Raw genomic sequence first — 13,687 nt, 5'->3', positions numbered from 1 at the left:
CACTGAAGGAATCTCAAAATTCTCATAATTTATAGAATACAGAAGTCATAAGCGCGATGCCCATATTTTCAGGAATCCCGGCCGGCAAGTTTCAGGGGTTCCGAGTGCGTCACCTGGTGCTGCTGGTTATCTACATCACCTTCCAGTTCCTGTACGCGTTGATGGTAACCATGACCGTGTTCGTGCTCATCGTGCAAGCGGTCAACAGGTAGGATTGTAAAATTGGTCCTCGCTAATGACAAAAACGGTGTTTAATGCATGCGCACAGGCTTATCAGGGACGACACTCTCGCTTTTATGAGGAAGTCTATTCTAAGCGAAACTATTGTTAAGACGAGAGCGTTATCCCTGATTGCACATGCTGATCTGTGACGAAACTTTTCGCACATGCATTACGCCCCAGTTTCCCATAGCGCCGCTAAAATGTAATGTATTGTAATTGCGTTATTTATTCTTCATTTGCAGTCCAAGTCTATAATCTACAGATTCATATACCAATAATTATGATGCAAAGTAGTCAATTTATTGTTAAAATAACTGGTTCGTGACAGATGCATTATATGGGGTAAAGGGGGAAGTAAAGGAGACGACCCCTGGCCTTTTAATGCTCGTGTTTCGTTCGAAACAACATTTTATTGAATGATATGGATATTTAAAACATGATGTCATTTGTTCTCCAGAGATACGACGACGTTCATCCGCCAGTACAATCAGCAGAGGTCAGTGACCAATGCCCTGAGCCATCTGGAGCTGGATGCCATGGAGACACATCTGTGGGCGGAGCTTGGGCGGCAGAACGCGAAAACAAAGGAACAGAAACAGGCGTGCTATTCAGTGATTCAGACCGTCATTCAGGACGTGGAAAAGGTGAGGGTTTCTTCACATGTTAAATCGACATTCCTGTTTAAGTTATGGAAATAAGGACGATCATTACACGATTAAATATTATCTGGTGAGAAATTCGTATAAACGTCTCTAATATTTTATTTAAGGCAAGTGACCAATATAGCCGGTATTATATTGGACACTACATACACAATAACACTAAACATAGAAATAATGCAAATCCAGAAACAATCAAGGAGAAAAGTTCTTGATAACATCTTTTTGTCTTTTAAGGCAAGTAACCAACAGCTTATGCAATGTTAAACTTATGAACTTGGTAACGTTAGGAGTGAGATTGTGTGGCGGCCCGGTTAGTTCAGTCTGAAGAGCACATGCCCTTATATCGAGGTGTCCCTAGATCGATTCCCGGACCAGGGGCACAATTTTCTCGCCCGAACAAAAACACAGTCGAATGAGTCGATCCAATGACCTTTTCAACTTCGCTGTAGCACTAATGGGTTAAATAGTTACAACTTTTGGATGAATTGCAGCTTCGTCAGTCAATAGAAACGAAGTCAATCAACGCGATGCAGAAACAGAATCTGAAGACGCTGATACAGGACCAGTCGAAGACATCACTGGATAGGTTTGCTGCGGACCTGTTGGAGTTCAGGTATCAACCCATGCGAAATACTAAAAAATCTTAGCGAACATGAGGTCCGGTAACTTTTTCAATGTAATATTCACAGTTAAATCAGACTAACCTAATAGTATGACGTTCACAATGTTTAATATCAACTTAATTAAAACCCGTCCTATTAAACCATATGGTAAAACTTTGAATTAACAGTGAAGAAAGCTCTTTGATCAATACTAAACAAACAAGGTGCAATATTTGACTTGTTTAAAGAATCACGAATTGAATGTATTACTTCACCAGCTAACATAGCAATTTCGACTGGAAGGTAAAATCCGTTTTGTTTCAAAGATAAATAATTTATCGAAGTAAAATAAAGATAAACCAGTCCGTACTGTTGTAAAATATTTCTAGTTTCTTTTTCATTTTACACCAAAACATATTTTTACATAAATTTGTTTTTTTTTGGACACGAGGTCAGACAGTGTCAGGACTAATACCGGACCTCAGCAAATTGTATCGGTAATGCCCGAGGTCCGATGTCTTTCGCATAGATTGCAGGTATGCATCGTGCAAAATGGAAAATACGAGCATCGTTGTGGGAAAACTGAGTTAAATGCTTGTGCGCAAAGTTTCGTCCCAGATAAGCCTGTGCAATTCGCACAGGCTAATCAAGGACAACACTTTCCACATAGACATAATTTTCGTTAAGAAGAGCCTTCTTTTAACCCTTTGCATGCTGGGAAATTTGTCGTCTGCTTAAATGTCGTCTGCTGAATTTCTAAAATTAGCATTTTCTTCGATTTTTTTTCCAAAGAATACTATCAGAATAGCAAACAGTTTGGATCCTGATGAGACGCCACGTTCTGTTTGCAAAGGCCTTCAAAATGCGGTTCCAGCACTGAAATGGTTAAAATAAAAATTCTTTACAAGCGCTCAGTGCCGTCCCAGAGTAAGCTTATCGTGGATGACACCTCACGCATATGCATTTAGCCAAGTTTTCTCAGAGCGAGGCTGATTTTTATGCTGTCGTTTTTACAGGAAGAAGTATTCAAAGTACGAGGAGTACATCCTACATAAGTTGTCCACTGAGCTGAACAACACGTACGCCAGCATCTCGAACTCCAAATGGCTGCAGGGAGCCCAGTTCCTGTACCGCTACGTACAGATCAGCAAGGAGCTACTGGGCGAGAAGAATCTCGTACCGTGGATGAACTGGGTCAACATGCAGACCGACATGAGGAGCCTTGTGGAAGGTGAGAGGGATTTGTGGTCTGTTTCTCGAATGTATCGTTTATGAACTTCTCTATGGGGCATGTGCGTTAAGTGTCGTCCCAGATTAGCTTGTGCATTCCGCAAGGCTAATCAGGGACAACACTTTCCACTTTGACTCGACATGCATCAAGCTCCGATTCCCCAGAGCGCTTATAACATTTAAAATTGAAAAAAAAAAAAAAACTTCTTATACTATTAAATTAACTGTACTAGTCTCTATAAACCAAATGCTTCAAAATATTTGACGCATTTGCCTCTAATTAATTACTTAAAGTCGTTTGTACACAATAAATCCCATTTCGATACCAAAACAAAGTTATCGAACCACTTTTTGCCAGTGCTCATTATACTGACAAGCATTATGTATACCTAATTAATGTAATAATGAGGCTCAATAGAAAAAAATGCGTTCATGTTTTGTTTGACGAGTATGTCAAACCAAGTTGACAATTAATACCAAATTTTAAACCAAGCTCTTCCAAAATATCTCAGACACAGACTTGATAGCGTCATAGCTCACTGCAGTTATATGAGCCGTGTTCTTTGAAAACTGAGCTTAAAGCATGAGCGTAAAGTGTCCTCTCAAGTAAGCCTAATCAGGGACGACACTTTCCGCCTTTATGGAAATTTTCGTTTGAAGGATTTCTTTTCTAAACGAAAATCCAGTACAAGCGGAAAGTTTTTTCCCTGATTAGCCTGTGCGGACTACACATGCTGATCCTGGACGACAGTTAACGCATAAACACTAAGCCCCATTTTCCCACAACGATGCTCATATGTTCTTCCTACAGGACTTACGCTACCTCTCCCCGACCTCCCCGTCCTGACGAAGGACAGCCCCGACTTGACCAACAGGTTCACGCCTCAGCAGCAGCCCTTGAGGTCAGCACCCCTCTCCGTTCAGACCATCAACAAATGGGCAGTCCAGTCCGATATGGCTCCAAACTCGGCCAACAGGACTAGAAACGGTCGCGAAGGTGAGACATTTGTTATAATATTTACTTCCCGGCATGATTTAAATTGGGGAAAACATATCAAACCCTTGGTACATTATAGTTTCGGTCAATTAATTACTGTTGATTTTGAAAGGATTTTAAATGGGTCAGCTTTCTTTTAACCCTGTATTAACTTTTTTTCCAAGTCTAGTACATGTCCAGATTAGTTTATTGTATTGCTTTTTCTATATACATGTACGCTTTGTATTGCAATATTGAAATAGTAAACAGATGTATGGAAAAAAAGGATAGAAACACGCATAGCAAGCTCCGTAATCTTTAATACAAAAGCAAGCATGTATTGCTGTATTGTATAGTTTTATGAATAAAGAAGACCTGAATGAAACGTTAAGTACACAAGTTTGATGGAGACAATGGAATAAAAGAAATAAATCCCCGGGTTGATCAGTTCCTAAAATACCCATGGAAGATATGATGAATGTTACTAGAAAAATATGTAGAAATTTTCTTGCAATTTAAACAGATACATAATTTACTTCAGTGTGAATACTTAGAAACCACCTTAATAAAACGATGAACACATAACAAACACACGTTGATACTAATATGTAAAACGGTTATTTGTTTTTGAGAAGACGAAACACACATTGATAACTTTTTGATTATATATCATGGATTGGAAAAAAATACCTCATTTACAATACAGCGATGGGAAAACTGACGTTGCATTAAATGTTGTCACACATAAAACACGAGTACCGTCACAATTGCACCATCGATTTGAAAATAAAATAAAAGGTCATAATCGATGTTGCCTTCATACTATATAAAAAACAACAGCAGAATATGAAGTTAAACCGGTTGTTAATACAGCGTTTCGTGTATTTCAGATACCCAGAGGAAGGTGACGACATTTGATATTGGCAGTTATAAAATATTCGTGGTGTGTATGGTCATCATAGACGTTCTATGGCTGACCCATCGCATCGTGAAGGCGTGCGGGATTGGCAAGCTGATCCTCTATGGCTACCCCGTCTATATGGACGTGCGGGAAACAAAAGGTATGATTAAACAGAATTGGTATCTTTCTGGGAAAACTGGGCTAAATGCATTAGCTTTAAATATCGTCCTTGATTTTTCTGAGCGGAATGCACAGATAATCTAGGATTACACTTTACGCACATGCATTAGGGCCCGTTTTCCCAAAACGAGGCTCAAATAAATATAAAGTTACGTTGACATTGGAATGATAATTGTTTGGAGATATAATTTAAATCGTTAATGTTGAAACATTATGTGGATTACTTACATAATGCATAGATATTATTATTTTATTAGGCGGCTTGTTACCGTTTGGATTTAAAACTCATTTGATCGTTAATAACAAAAATAGTTCCCATGTTAAGCCGCAGTTCATCAATGCCATGTTAATACCTGGTTTATGTTTACATATTTAGTGGTATATGACGACGTTCAATATATATCGTGTTAGATCCAAAAATAAATTGTTCGCTGTGTGTTTTCATTAAAAAAGATCATTTGATAAATGTATTCATATCTAACCGATAAGGTGGTATTCCAGAAACATCTTAAATCATTCCTTTAATAATTTCACTTAAGTTCAAAATGACAATGTTTTGTAGTTCTTTACTAGATAAGGACTCACATGTTTCTTTTGGTATTCCTACAATTACATTGACATAATGATTTTATTTTGATGTAATTCTTGATGCTTAAATATTGCAATATGACATGAAACACTTAAAAATTTTCCCAATTTAAGGATAAGAATAAAATTTGACTTAAGATGCTTCTGGAATACGACCCCAGAATAACGTTGGTGTATTTGGTCGTTTTTTTTCGCAAATTAAGTAGTATATTCTAACATGTGCTTTTTAATGAGCAGATTGATTTTTTTCGGACATCAATATTTCCTTCGGTGTGTTAAAAGTGAAAAATCTGATTTAGTAACATGTTTTTTTTTATTATTGACTTGTTCTTATCGATATTTTCAGGCGAAAAGAAGGAAAACAAAACTCCGCTCATGAAGACTGTAAGAGATCTCCTGACACGAGTAAGTTGCCAGCTAAACCAATATTAAAAAACAACACACATTTGAACAGTTTATTGAAACAGCTTAATGTCTTTGTTGAAACATTTGTATTTGTTTTCGAGTTCTTTGTTTTTTTCAATTGTAGTGTAATTTATCTTAATATCAATTGTTGAATATCATAAAAATACATTTTACCATATGAAGACAACGTTTAAACTGCGATAATATGGATAAAATGAATGGTGATTTAATCGCAGTTATTTTAATTTCCATACCATCATATAAAATATGTCTAATAATCGTGTATCATTATATTAATGGAAAATACAAGCTATGCATTATTTCATATTTTAGTGTGTGCATCATAACCATTGTAGGTGTTGGCGAAGATGTTCATACCCAAGCTGATAGGAACGTTGTTTGTGTGCCTGATGGTGTACTTTGTGACGATTTGTGCGGACAAGTTTATCAACAGGAACTCCTTCAAGCTCTTTGGCTACTACAACGATATGGTGAGTGTCTTTTGATATGAGCCTCGTTCTGAGATATCGGGGCTAAATGCATGTGCGTAAAGTGTCGTCCCAGATTAGCCTGTGCAATCCGCACAGGCTAATCAGGGACAACACTTTCCGCTTTTATGGTATTTTCTGTTTAAAGAAAGAATCTTGTAAGCAAAAATCCAGTAAAGGCGGAAAGTGTTGTTCCTGATTAGCCTGTGCGGACTGCACTGGCTAATCTGGGACGACACTTTACGCTCATGCGTTCAGCCCAGTATTCCTAGAACATGGGTCATATAACAGGTGTTGCATAGTATTTTTAAATCTGAAACTCAAGTAGTTAAATATGCCACGTGATTGTTTATAGTGTATGTTAGTTTTTTTGGTGTTCTTTTAAATATTAAAAAACAAACATCTTTAAGATAAATACCACGCTTTGTCGTACGCATTTGTACTGTCTCTGACTGTTGGTGAATGAATCGCTTGCCAATAATCTGTGTAAACTGGGCTTATTGCATGTTCCAAAAATGTCCTCCCAGATTCGGCTGTGCACTCTGCACAGGCTAATCAGGGCCGACGCTATCCGCAGTTAGGGAATATTTCATTAAAAGGAAGTCTCTCTTAAACAAAAATCCAGTCTACGCGAAAGTTATTTTCCTTACGCACAGGCTTATCAGGGACAACACTTTACGCACATGCATTAAGCCCTGTTTTCCCAGAACACGGATCTTAAGATTGATCGTCTGCTCATGCAGCTGGAGTTTCACTTCGTTTATATGTGAACACTTTTAGGAGGTCATTATGAAGATCAACCAAGACGCCATTAACGTCCGTATCCGTTCTCATGCGGACCGGATCAACCACATGGAGTTTAAGATGTATGAGGAGGCCATGAATGTGAACGTCAAGAACCACCAGTACGTGCTGAACCTGATACAGACGCAGTGGGGCGCCATTGAGCGCGCGCACTCCCGGATGTACTGCGAGTATCTGCACATGCTTAACGTGTCGGCGGTCTGCAATGAGGTACCAGGAGACGACTCCCTGGCGGAAGTGAGGTCCGATCGCTGCACGTTTCCGCCGGTCATGCCGAACCTGTATCAACGGTACGTCGTCTTTTGTAGCTTGTTTTATTTTGTACGAGATTTAATGAAAATTTGTCTAGTTTGATTTTGTTCAATGCATATAACAGTGATCATAAAAATATTTCCAGAGTTAATGAAAGGGTTGAGATCAAACAAAAAAGTTATACACGTATTATAGGCATCTGTTCATCCGCTTCATAAAAAGAGAATACGATTTTATACATATTAAGTTTATTTAGCGTTGCTTAGGAAATAAACTTGCATGACCTTAAATAGTTCAAATCAAAATTGGCTTTTTTGCTGTGCGATGTTTGAAAAAAAGAAAATAATTAGAAATAAACGTTTGAGTTTGAAAGAATGACACACACAACTGATTGTTGTTTAACGCCTGAAAGGTTGAAATGTAACGAGAATGTACGTTCCACACATGTATTCTGGTAACGGGATAGACATTTGAGTATACTGTACACGTTACCCTTTTTGGAGAATTAATTAGCTGAACAAAGAGAGTTCGAACAAATAGAAAGGAATAAAGAAATAAAAGAGTTATGTTAATGCACCATCGCAACGTAAAAAAAACATAATTATGAACTGCCTTATAGTGTGGGTATATTTTTATATCAGGAATGCCACGGAAGCAGCTCGGATAGCCGGCGCTCAGTTGGACGGGTTTCTGTTCAATATTCGCAAGCTGGTGTTTGACACGTGCTACATCATCATCATATACCTGTCTGGTATCGTCATCAAGGAGCTGCTGTGTGCAGTCCTCTGGATTTATGTTAAGAGGTAGGTCACTAATGTCACGATAAATTAGCAAGAGGTCAGTCAATAGTATCCGGGTAAGTTAGTAAGAGTTCAGTCAATAGTGTCACGATTAGTTTGTAAGAGTTCAGTCAATATTATCACGATAGTTTGTAAGAGGTCAGCCAATAGTATCACGATAAATTAGCGAGAGGTCAGTCATGAGTGTCACGGTAAGTAAGAAAGAGTTAAATCAATAGTGTCACGATTAGTTTGTCAGAGTTCAGTCAATATTGTCACGATTAGTTTGTACGAGTTTAGTCAATAGTATCACGATATATAAGCAAAAGGTCTGTCAAAAGTATCACGGTAACTTAGTAAGAGTTCAGTCAATAGCGTAACGATTAGTTAGTAACAGGTTAGCCAATAGTATCACGATAAATAAGCAAGAGCTCACGGTTTGTTAAGTAAGAGTTCAGTCACTGGTGTCACAATAAGTTGGAAGAGGTCAGTCAATTGTGTTACAATTTGTTAGTAAGAGTTTAGTCAATAGTTTAACGAAAATGTTGGTAGAGATCAATCCAAAGATTTACGATTAGTCAGTAAGAGGTCAGCGAATAGTGTCACGATAATCTAGCATGACACCAATCAATAGATTCAAGATAAGTAAGTAATAGGTCAGTCAATAGTGTCACAATTAGTTAGCAAGATGTCAGTAATTTGTTTAAGGATAATTTCATTAAAGCAAATGGTCAGTCAATAAATTCACGATTATTTACCGGGAGGTCAATCAATAGTGTCACACTAAGTTTGCAAGATGTCAGTCCATAATATCATGATAAGTTAACAAGAGGTCATTGGCGTTGTTATTTTTTCATCTTATTGTATTATAGCCGAAATACCGTATCGTTTAACGGTGTTTGATACTTTCTTTAAATATACGAACTATAAACCTCCAGAAATATTAACCAGTTAGTAGTTATTTAACTGAAGATCACAGTATTAAAGTCCGAAATTATTCAATGGAGAACAATTATCAGCATTGATTAATCATTTCAGGTAAAAAGACAACATATACTAGTAGTAAGAGGAGATAACGACGACGAAAAAATCACAATTAATACGAATTATCTGGCCATGGTTAAATCCCCTATCTCTTAACTTAACACAATTGTACCTATAGTATGAACGCTTTTTATGCAGGTCGGGCTTCATGAGTTTGCGGATAATTTACGAGACGGACGAGGTGCCTGGATCATCGGATACCTCCACCTTAAACAAGACATGAACACAACGGTGTGCTTAATGTTTATAATGTTATGTAATTAGGATGACATTGATACATATTCATCCGCCATCGGTTTCATAGACACAGCGTGGAATTATGCAGAGCTTTGATGGCTATGCATGGATAGTGTTTGCAATGCAAGGAGCTTGGCTAATATTGTTTCAATATGACTACAAAGGTCTCTGTGTGAACGGATCTATTAATATTGTTTGTGAGACATTAACCTATCTTGCAGCATAATTTACAAATACACAGCGTTCTTTGGCGCTGATTGCATTATTGAAAACGAATAGCCTTGCAATTTAAGGTACTTTAAAATTTCCACAGTGATACCATATTGGAACTTAACAGCGTGTGAATTGCGGAAAATGTACAAGTTTTCAGTGTTCAGCGCTTCATGTGACAGATGAATACAATAAACATTTATCTTCTGCTTTGAAGTGCTATAATTTTGACGAAAACGTGTTGCTATTGTACATATATGCACTTTTATTACATTATGTGTTATTACTGTTATCGTTGTTAAAGTGTAATAGCTAAACATGCACTATTAATTTCTTGAAACTTAGATAAATAGCTCATTTGTTAATTGTCTAAAATGTTTACATAGACTGTTTTATGTTATGCTTCATAGTATGTTTAAGTTCTGATGAGCTTTATAGAGAAATTATTTTGGCGGTCCTTTTAGTTCATATTATACTCCTTCTAGAACAAACTCATTTGTCTAACGATTTTTGTATGCTGATTGATGTATAAAATATATTATTTTTTTCATATTTAAGGAATGAAAACTTCTGGTTTGAAATCATGCTGATACATCTTCAAAGTTGGCTTGAATATTGTGTTTTATTATTTATTATACTTGTTTCACCAGTTGAGTAATATTATCTAAATTACGTTTATTTGCATGAACATATAGCTCGAAGAACATTTCGATTTTTCATTTCCAACTGTTTTTTTAAGGTATTCAGTATAGTGCAATTTTATTTATAATAGAAGTTAAACGTTCTTAAAATTTTTCATCTTTGTGTCAATATGTCGTGACAGATTTTTTTGTAATTTTATTTGCATAGCGTGCATTTACTTTTTGCATTACTAATGGGTCGTAAAGTATATTATGCGATACAAGAAGTCACGTGGCCGACATTGTTGGTCCTTTACTTATAATTTTAAATTGTATAGAATTGTTAATATACACGTTATGCAAAGGCAGTTGTCGTCATAACTTTATTTTTTTATCGCATTATGCGAAACTGGGTCTTATATCATATGCGGCCAGAGAAGACTTTGATCAGGCTGCGAATGGATAAGACCCATCTTCGCACGTCGCGGCACAATTAATTAGGGCACGACATCTTAACACCAATTGTTTTTATACTTTAGTCTAACAATGGACTGTTCTTTAATGGATCTTTTTCATGTATTGGATATGTGTAATTTTAACAATCATTTATTCATTTTACGTTATAATTTCAAATGCCTGTTTTATTAAAAAGAAAATGTGTAAGTCACGTCGCACTTGCGTCAGATATACAACCTTTTAAATTTTTGCTTCGTTTTAGTATTTGTGTGATCTCAGTATCATAATTATTTTCATGTTCATAACTCGTGAAGTGTTCATAATAATGCTGATAAACCATTAGGCATATGAAATAATAAAATACTGTCATGTTTGAGTTACGAACGATTTTTCCTTTTCCGATTGCCCCTTTTTTTATAAACACTGTGCAAGCTAACCGTCCGATTGTTATTTTGGACAACTTATTTGTGATACTGGAATACTAACTATAGTCCCTGACAACTGTCGAACACGGCTGGAAACTAGCATATAGTGCCTGGCAAACGAATATTTTTGGGAAACTAATTGTTAGTGCCGGAAAAACTGCTTCCACTGTACGGCAACTGACTCGCAGTGGCAGACAACAGAGTTTTGATATCGGGCAACTGTCTATCGTTGCCGCAAAACTGTCTATCAGTGCAAGACAACTGTCTATCGGTGCCGTATAACTCACTCGCAGTGACAAAAAACTTACTATCGGTGCCTGACAGCCGTCTTTTATTGCTACAAATACAACTTGATATTACAGGTTTTGTGTGCTTGCACCCCAAACTTAGGGCTTGGTATTCAATCGCTATGAAAACACGTCGATATACCCTTGTAATTAACCATGCTAGTTAAATTGATTCACATACTAATTGCTCCGAGTTTAAAAAAGCTCTCAATTTAAACTTATCGGCTGGCTCCAAGTTGCAAACCAAGTAGTCGGATGCAACATATTACGGAATACCGTTAGTGCCATCGTGGTTACACGTTACAATCCAGAGTTCGACAATGCGATAGTACGATGGCGACAATGCGAATGTACGATAGCGACAATGCGATAGTACGATGGCGACAATGCGATAGTACGATGGCGTCAATGCGACAACGCGATAGTACGATGGCGACAATGCGATAGTCATATCGTACTGTCGCAATCGTATAATCGCATTGTCGCCATCGTACTATCGCATCGTCGCCATCGAACTGTCGCGTTGTCGCATTGTCGCTATCGTACAATCGCATTGTCGCCATCGTACTATCGCATTGTCGCCATCGTATTATCGCATTGTCGCCCTCTGGATTTAAATGTGTAACCACGATGGCCCTAACGGTATTCGTAACAGATTCTCCAGAGGCTTTATCTTGATGATTCATGTAAAGAATCGTCTGCAGTTGATTCCATATTAAACGTTTTAATTTTAATCGCTTGCCTAATGTGAAAGTAGCCCGCTGAAGAAATTAAGAATATTTTTTTTTCTCCTGCAAATAAAATAGAAAAATAACTCAGGAACGTGCGGATCATCGAGCATTGCAAAAATTGGGTTGAAACGAACATACTTAATGATGAGGACATAAGCCATGTTTTTGAAGAAATATGAAAGAAGCACACTTCACAAACCTGTGTGCGTGTGCAGACACAGCGAGATAACTAAAGATCAAGTAATGCCTTCACATACATTCTCTGCGGGGTTATAATTATTCAGTTTTTATTATCGTATCAATTGTTCTTAAGTATCAATCATAAAAATACTTAGTCACCCGATGATGCCTTAACTAAGTAATTGCAACGAAAACTTGGAATATTTGGCTGACGTAATATTATTTTAAACTCGTTCTTTGCACTGGTGGTAGCTTTGTCAATGGTACTGCATTGCTATAGTATGATGATACTTCAGCCGGTTATAACTGATAACTGTGAAATGATTAATTTTCGTTAGCATGAACTTTCGTAGTTAACAAAAAATCAATAATTCGTCGACACGTTAATTCGCAGATTTCTGATTAAAAAAGAACTTACCTCTATAGTTTTTAGATTTGTTTTTAATACTTATCAGCAATAACTCGAGTTGGGGAGAAGGGTCATTTGTGAGTGACTTACAGGAGTTGAGCCATGTTTATCATATGCAAATCTTCCTCGGGACCAAATGCCGCAAGGTTCGATTTCGAATTGCTATTAACTAGACAATTGTTACGAGGCGATAGTAACTGTGCATGTGTTATGATAAGCAAATTAGTAGGGCTGAATGACAATACACATATCGTCATCCCTTTACTGCGTGTATTTTCGTTATTCCGCCGCGCGTTGGCTGTTTAAGGTCACAATACACTAAAAGATTTCCTTAACAAATTCAATGTGAAGCAATAACTTTAACAAAACATAAAGTCAAAGTTTTGCGAGTAGACACCCTCATAACCATACCTTTTCTTAAACAGCATTCCAAGCCGAATTGATTTAAACACTAAAAAGATAGGTCATGCAGTATGTAAGAAAGAACTCGAAGCGAATCAACGGTCACTGTTTTAAGGCCATCTTTGTACCGGCTTCTCTCAAGTTGATGAGGGCTTCCCACCATCTGCCAAAGTCTCATGTAGTCTCCAACCTAAAAGCAAAACACTGATTTTGTAGTATGGACGCAATAATAATATACCCGTTAACATGCCATGCGTGTTTGGAATCTGGTACAAAAGGTCGGGCCATTGTTAATCAATCAATCTGTCACAAGCCTCAATATGTCCTTATTAAAAGATTTTTGTATTCTAACGGTTTCTATATACAGTACTGTAAATTATTATAAGAACTAACATAAAGAGGAGATATTTATGAAAGTCTTGCTTTCCATATGCACTTAATTATTAAACCAACATACATTGAAATGTAAAACATGGCATAGTAAATTTAAGTATAAATATGAACCATATTTTATCTATGCCATTATAATATATCTGGTTGTTACAAGGTAGAAATCCGTCTCTTTTGCGTTTAAAAACTTAAAAATAATCGCGTTTG

At 37.0% G+C, this 13,687-nt stretch overlaps 1 protein-coding gene across 1 annotated transcript in view; it reads left to right on the top strand.

Annotated features, from left to right (window-relative positions):
- LOC127835134 (uncharacterized) overlaps positions 1 to 11,034 on the top strand; it is a 30,722-nt gene extending 19,688 nt beyond the window's left edge. The window contains exons 15-25 of the mRNA XM_052361436.1: positions 73 to 208; positions 680 to 866; positions 1,376 to 1,497; positions 2,503 to 2,717; positions 3,528 to 3,713; positions 4,583 to 4,753; positions 5,708 to 5,766; positions 6,123 to 6,257; positions 7,035 to 7,348; positions 7,952 to 8,113; positions 9,272 to 11,034. Of these exons, the coding sequence (XP_052217396.1) occupies positions 73 to 208; positions 680 to 866; positions 1,376 to 1,497; positions 2,503 to 2,717; positions 3,528 to 3,713; positions 4,583 to 4,753; positions 5,708 to 5,766; positions 6,123 to 6,257; positions 7,035 to 7,348; positions 7,952 to 8,113; positions 9,272 to 9,356 (1,772 nt within the window). The 3' untranslated portion in view covers positions 9,357 to 11,034. The remainder of the gene's footprint in view (positions 1 to 72; positions 209 to 679; positions 867 to 1,375; positions 1,498 to 2,502; positions 2,718 to 3,527; positions 3,714 to 4,582; positions 4,754 to 5,707; positions 5,767 to 6,122; positions 6,258 to 7,034; positions 7,349 to 7,951; positions 8,114 to 9,271) is intronic.
- Positions 11,035 to 13,687: the final 2,653 nt, after the last annotated feature.

The sequence above is a fragment of the Dreissena polymorpha genome, chromosome 6, assembly GCF_020536995.1.
Source record: "Dreissena polymorpha isolate Duluth1 chromosome 6, UMN_Dpol_1.0, whole genome shotgun sequence".
NCBI classification, from domain to species: domain Eukaryota; kingdom Metazoa; phylum Mollusca; class Bivalvia; order Myida; family Dreissenidae; genus Dreissena; species Dreissena polymorpha.
Note: the sequence above shows the minus strand (reverse complement) of the source record. Positions and strands in the feature narration are given on the sequence as shown.